We start from the raw sequence: 6,650 nt of genomic DNA on the forward strand, positions 1-6,650 counted from the left end.
TGACAATTTAATACTAAACATTTACATTTTGTCCACGGACAACACTGTTTGTGAAGATAAGGGGGCCGTGTCGAGGGGCGTTGATGAGGTGGAGGCGAACCGGGCGAAGCTAGGGGGAGGGGACAGAGAAGGGATGCACGGGGAAATTGTTGAAGTAGAGGGGAAGGAGGAAATCAGTTGGGGGAGGGGGCAGAGAATTTATACATTGTAGTATCTGTTCAAACATACTTTCTCAACCTAATGAAGCACAAAGAGTCAACATACTTTCTCAACCTAATGAAGCACAAAGAGTCAACAATGTCTCCACTGAGGCTCAATCTCATGACCTCCCATATGAGAGAGGTTACTACATGCCATTTGAGCACAAGATGCTTGGCGGTGGGCTTATTTCTATACTTCTCCTAGTTATTATTATTTAATAACTAGAGGAAGTGGGGGACTTATGATGGGGTTATTGGGTAATGGGCCTATATTTTATTTTGCTTCTAATTGGTTGGGGCCAGGCCCAAAGGAGGAAGGGTGCAAAGTGGGAGGTAGGGTGGTGCAAGGCCGAAAGGGTGCAAGCTAGGAGGTGGGGCGGTGCGCAGAATCCTGGAGGAAGGGGGGGGGGGGGGGGGGGGGGGAAGGGGCGCTGAATGCCATCGAGGCGCCGGTGGGCGTAATCGCCGCCCGGGCTGATTGCGCCTCTGGCGCTCCGGAGATGTGGCTAGTGCGCCAGCCCCCCTTGGGGCGCGGGCGCCTGTCACGCCTAGGCATGGACGCGTGTTCCACTCTGCTTTTCTTGCGGGGTGTTCGTGGAGTGTTTGGATACGTGGCGCCCGGTGGGTGGATGGAATGTTGAGACGGTTGCACGACAAGACAACGTGGGATGCGTGTCTGGGGAGGGTATTGTCCATGTAAAGCATTCCTTAGACAATGATCTACTTGCTAGCCCAGTGGTCTATGTCCTCCCTCCCCACCCCCCCCCCCCCCCCCCCCCCCCCCCCCCCCCCCCCCCCCCCCCGCCCCTCACCTGGTGTGTCCGGGTTCATGTCTTAGTGGTAGCATAGTTGAGTTATTTTGTTATTTTTATTCATTAGTCCTTCACTTATTTAGTTATTTATTATTTGAGCCATCGTTTTGGGCCTGTGCTCTTGGGCTTTGTACATGTCTCTATTGGGCCTCACGCCCGATAATAAAAATATCATTTTCATGTCATGTTCAATACTGTTATGCCCGGTTTATGGTGGACCCGGTCTAGATAAAACCTGCAACACTCAATATGTGAGACTTGCTATTCAGTTTCATTTTATACACGATATAGTTTCATTACGCCACCACTAAAGTATCATTATTATTCAACTACAATTTCATTTGACAATATACACTCAATATGTGAGACCTGCTATTCAATTTGTTTCTATACATTGTAGTTTCATTACAACACCAGTAAAGTATCATTCTAATCTAATTATAATTTCATTTGACAATATACACTTAATATATGAGACATACTATTTAGTTCCATTTTATACACGCTTTAATTTTATTACATCACTAAAAAGAACACGCCATAGAACATAATGGTGGTTGTTTCTTTTCATTAAAAGAAAAGACACAACATTGGATCATGGTAACTGCATAACGATCGATATATATAATCACAACAAAATTTAAAGGTTTTTTTTTTTTTTAACCAATAAACCATTTAAGAAAATAATGTTGTGTGTAATTATTCACGGAGTAAATAATTGATGCACAAACTCAAGCAATTATGTTTGGTATTAATTTGTCAAAGTTTGAAGGTTTTAATATAATTATTATGCATAATGGGGTATAGTTGTTACAAAACACAAAGATTTAAATTTTTTGCTAAGTTTTAAAAATTTAGATATAATTTTCACAAACCATAAAGGTTTGAGTTTTCACTAATAAGCCTTTATTTTATATTTTTTTTTATTCAAATAACACTATTTGCTAATATTATTGATAATTTAATTTTATAATACTTAATTTAATATTAGTAAATAAAATTTATATTAACAAAAAAAGGAAGAAGGAGGCATACTTCCCTCCTAAAACTTCTATTATACAAAAAAATTAAATATAAAATTTATTTAAAATTTGTTAAAGAAAAAAAGGTAAAAAAGAATAATTAGTTTACCCAACGAATAAGAAATAAAATATATAAATGAAAAATGTGAAAGTTTGTTACTTTCTCACTAATTTCCATGGAATATATTTGCTATGAACAATTTTGTTGAGAAAATTAATTAATAAATTTGGTATTATTTTAAAATATAACAATTACATTTTTTAAAAAAGATATTGAAGCATTTAATTTATTTAAACTTTTCATGAAATATTTTAGTAACTAGTGTTAGTTAAGTTACGTGTAGGGCCTACGTGAATATGTACTAAACTTATGTGCATGTAACATGATTTAGAAGAAAATATTTTAGTAACTAGTGTTAGCTAAGTTACGTGAATATGTACTAAACTTATGTGCATGTAACATGAATTAGAAGAAAAAAAAAAGAGTTGGATAAGAAATCAATATCTGATAAAATTTGGGTAGCTTATAAGACAGTGAAATTTGGTCTGTAATTACGCAAAAAGCAAGATCGTAAATGAGCATTGCTTCGATGCAGCAAAGTGCGTGCGTTCCACTTCACCTCTCTTGCCAAAAAAAAAAAATTGAATCTTCAATCTCACAAAGTATTTAAGAAGATATAAATTACACTAATTTAATAACTCAATAGATATAATCAAATATCAATGAGCATAAAGTATTTGTCCAGTTTAAACATATTGACCTGTCAAATTTCAAAGCTCTCACGTCCGACCCAACAAAACATTTAGAATGATATAAATCAAAAAAATTCTATATCTAGCTACCAACGTCAAATGTCATAGCTTCTACCAAATTTCAAGCTTTAATCTTTTACCTCAAATACTGCATACTGAATCAGTAAGGTAAGTATTTTCAAAAAAAAATCAGTAAGGTAAGTCACTCGCTTCTCTATACAAACACAAAACATTTGGTTGAAAGGAAAGAATTATGAGAGAAAGGAATCGTAATTCGGTGGGGAAAAGAATAAAGTACGAATTCAAATTACATTGTTGGGTAGAGAGAAATAAAATTATTTGAATTGAGAAGAAAAGAAGTGGTATAAAGACTAAAATACCCTTATGTAATAATAATAGTAATAATAATCCAGGGTAGTAGTGTCATTTCATATCCTTTTCCTTTATCAAATCCATTGAATTGCAATTCATGGATTTACCCCATGAATTGCAATTCAACATTTGGAGGGAATTGCAATTCCCTCCAACCAAACCGCTTAATTGGGATTTATACAAAATTGCAATTCAGTTACATCCAAATTACTTCCAACCAAATAAGCACTAAGATTACAAGAAAATTAAGGGTGTGTTTGGTTGGTGGGTTTTGCACATAGGAATGGGTATGAAAGTGATTGTTGTTGTTTGGTTGATAGGTTTTTAGAACATTACTATGGGTTTCGAATATCTCATCAATTGAAAAACCCATACCCAAATAAAATAAGGGTTTCATTCCCTTATTCATTCTCAAGCACTACTATTAGTAACCATTCTCATTCCACCCTACTACCAAACATGTTAAATACTTTCACCAAAACTCATTACCATTACCAAGTATTTGATACCCATTCCGATTCCGATTCCTATGTGCGAACCAAACACATCCTAAAAGTTGCACCAAATTACTCTTTCATGTGGAAGATTATGGGTTCGAGCCTAGTGAAAACAGTATTGAATCTTTGTGTTTCAGTAGATTGAAAAAGTAATAATAAACAAATCCTGTATTCTAACAAAGTCATTACACTCATTAGTAAATAAAAATGAGAAGCTGAAAAATGCAGCACAACCAAATCAAATTTTCATTTCTTGTATAATACGGAGTAATATAAATATATAAATATATAGTTGGTAGGTAAACTCAAGATTCTTCTTCTTCATCTTCTCCTTCCTCCTCTTCTTCTTCTGTGCGCTGCTATCTTCCACAATTCAAATAAAGATTCCTCAGAATTCTATTTTTGTTGATTCAATAAATCTGGGAGATTGATTGATGGATGCCCTTCTGTGCGATGAACTTCTCCAAGAAATCTTCCGTCGCCTTCCACCTTCATCTTCCGCCGCCGTCTCTCTGGTGTCCAAGCGGTGGCTTAGTCTCCTCCGCTCTTCCACCACCTCCCTCTCTCTCCTTTTACATCAACCTCATGTTTCTCCGGCCCTCTCTTCTTTCCTCTCTCAGCATCCCTATCTATCTGCTCTCTCCGTCAACGCCGCCGCCTCCTCCACAGCTGCCTCCGATCATGTCATTCGCTTAGTCGCCTCTTCTTGCCCAAACCTCTCCCATCTCCGATTCTTGGCCGGCCCAGTTTCTCCTTTCTCTCTCTTCTCTCTCTCCTCTTCTTGTCCACGCCTTTCTTCTCTGGATGTGGCTCTCTGCAGACCCCTCTCTTTCCTTTGGCTTGCCCCTTTCGAGAATCTCAAACGCCTCTCCGTTCAGTCCGTCGCGAATTCGTCTGACTCTGAGTATCTCAAGTTCGGGAATAGTAATTTATTGGATGAATTTCCCGATTCTGAACTGAACTTAGAGAGCCTGTGCTTGTCCGGAATTGGGTCGGGAGATTATGGGCTCACTTGGGTGTGGAGAAATTGCAGAAAGATCAAAACTTTGAAGCTGAAAAGGTGTGAGGGCGTGGGAGATAACGCTTCTTTTTCTGGGTTTCTTCAGCGCCTGGAAGGCCTAGAAGAAGTGGAACTGAGAAGTTGCAGGCCCATAGCCAATGGGGTTTTGTTGAAATTGGCAGAGAATTGTGTTTCTTTAAACTCATTCTTGCTTCACGATGGTGGAAGCAAAGATGGGTTACTCCAATTCATCACAGAAACCAAGTGTTCTTTACAAAAACTGGATTTCCGCTTGCCTCTTGATCTTGACAACCGCCATTTGAACGCCATAGCTGAAAGCTTCAGAGGCTTAACCATTCTTAGGCTCCAAAGCTGCTGCCTTGTCACAGGTGAAGGGCTGAGGAGGGTTGGGAGGGCAGTTGGGGGTGGGGTGGATGAGCTGGCACTGGTGAACTGTGATGTGGTGGAGAGAGAATCTGGGTTGCTGGCAACACTGGGACAAAACATGAAGAGATTGAGGAAACTGGACCTGTCTTATAATGAGATGTTGGTTGACAAGGAGTTGATGTCAATGCTGGTGTCTTGTAATGGTTTGAAGGAATTGAGGTTGAGGGGTTGTAATAGGCTAACAAATGTGGCCATGGCTTCCATGACTAAGAGCTGCAAGGGATTGGAGAGGGTGGATATCATGAATTGTTGTGGGATTGAAGCTGAGGCTGTGGAGCAGTTTGTGGTGAATTCTGCAGCTTTGACACACCTCCAAGTGGAGGAGACTAAGCTTTCTAGTGTTGCTATAATGTGGGCATCAAATCATTTCATTCAACTTATTTAATTGTTTTGGGTGTAGCCGAGCTTGACGTTTGGTTAAGGATGGATGAATCTCTTCCACTCAGTCATAGTCCTTAAGTTACTTATTTAATCATTTATGTGTATCCTTCTTCCAAATGGTTCAATTTCATATCTTTAAGGGTTTTCTACTTTTTGGGGCTCGACAAAGCATGTGGAAGAAGATAGATCACGGTAATTCAGTGACTCAGTATACAAGACTAAATGTCAGTGCATACAAGAGATTGCTGTTGAGTTTCGAATATTGGTCTGATTTGTATCCTTTTGTTACATGTGAATATGTGATTGATATAGTACAAGAGAGGTTGTGATACTTATGCTGTAAGTACGTTTCAAAAATAAATGTGGAATTGCAGTCAGATGCAAGTAATCTTTGTTGTATTTATTTATTATAAAATGCGCACATTAACATTATATTGGATCATTATTAATTATTAGTGTCGTTTTTTTGTTTTGATTATATGTACATGGAGAGGTAATAATGTGATGTGGACTTGAACTCTATTTGAAACAACCATTAGAAAGTAATAATTGCACTACTTCGTTTACATAAAAAATAATTGCACTACTTCCCGTCTTCCTATGAGACTATTTCACATATTCTTATACAGACCGAGTCATGATAAAAATATACGGGTAAAAAATGTAATACTAATCATTAATAAATTATTTGTTACTTATAAAGAAAAATGTAATATTTTAAAGAAAAAATATAATACTTTTAAATTAAAATGTACTCTCTCAGTCTCATTTTATCTGTCTTACTTACTATTTCATTGGTCAAACCAACTCATTTTTTTTTCTTTGCTTATTTCTATTAACATTTTTTTTATAACTTTTAAATTTGATTTTTTGTGTTTAATAGTACTTTTAATATCATTTCTAAATATATAAATTTTACATACTAATTCTAAACTTAATATTATGAAAAATCAAATTGCAAATAATTTCAGTCAAGCCTCATTAATTGAAATCGACACATAAAATGAGACAGAGGGAGTAATATTTAGAGTTGAATAATTATGAGAACAAATGTAATAGTAATTATAGATAAATTGTTTAATTGTTACTTATGAGAAAAAGTGTAATACTTATGATGAAAATGTAATACTTTTAATTACAAATGTAATATTAAGAGTTAAAGAATT

General features: G+C 36.7%; 1 protein-coding gene across 1 annotated transcript; it reads left to right on the forward strand.

Moving 5' to 3' along the window:
- The first annotated feature begins 3,945 nt into the window (after window positions 1-3,945).
- LOC109158267 (F-box/LRR-repeat protein 2) lies at window positions 3,946-5,951 on the forward strand. The gene has a single exon (XM_019306174.1). The coding sequence runs from the start codon at window positions 4,091-4,093 to the stop codon at window positions 5,486-5,488; it is 1,398 nt and encodes a 465-aa protein (XP_019161719.1). The 5' UTR covers window positions 3,946-4,090; the 3' UTR covers window positions 5,489-5,951.
- The last annotated feature ends 699 nt before the right edge of the window (window positions 5,952-6,650 follow it).

Source organism: Ipomoea nil, unplaced genomic scaffold, assembly GCF_001879475.1.
Source record: "Ipomoea nil cultivar Tokyo-kokei standard unplaced genomic scaffold, Asagao_1.1 scaffold2805, whole genome shotgun sequence".
Classification (NCBI taxonomy): Eukaryota; Viridiplantae; Streptophyta; class Magnoliopsida; order Solanales; family Convolvulaceae; genus Ipomoea; species Ipomoea nil.

Coding starts and splice junctions, on each gene's coding strand:
- LOC109158267 (XM_019306174.1), top strand. CDS start 4,091: ATGGATGCCCTTCTGTGCGATGAACTTCTCCAAGAAATCTTCCGTCGC.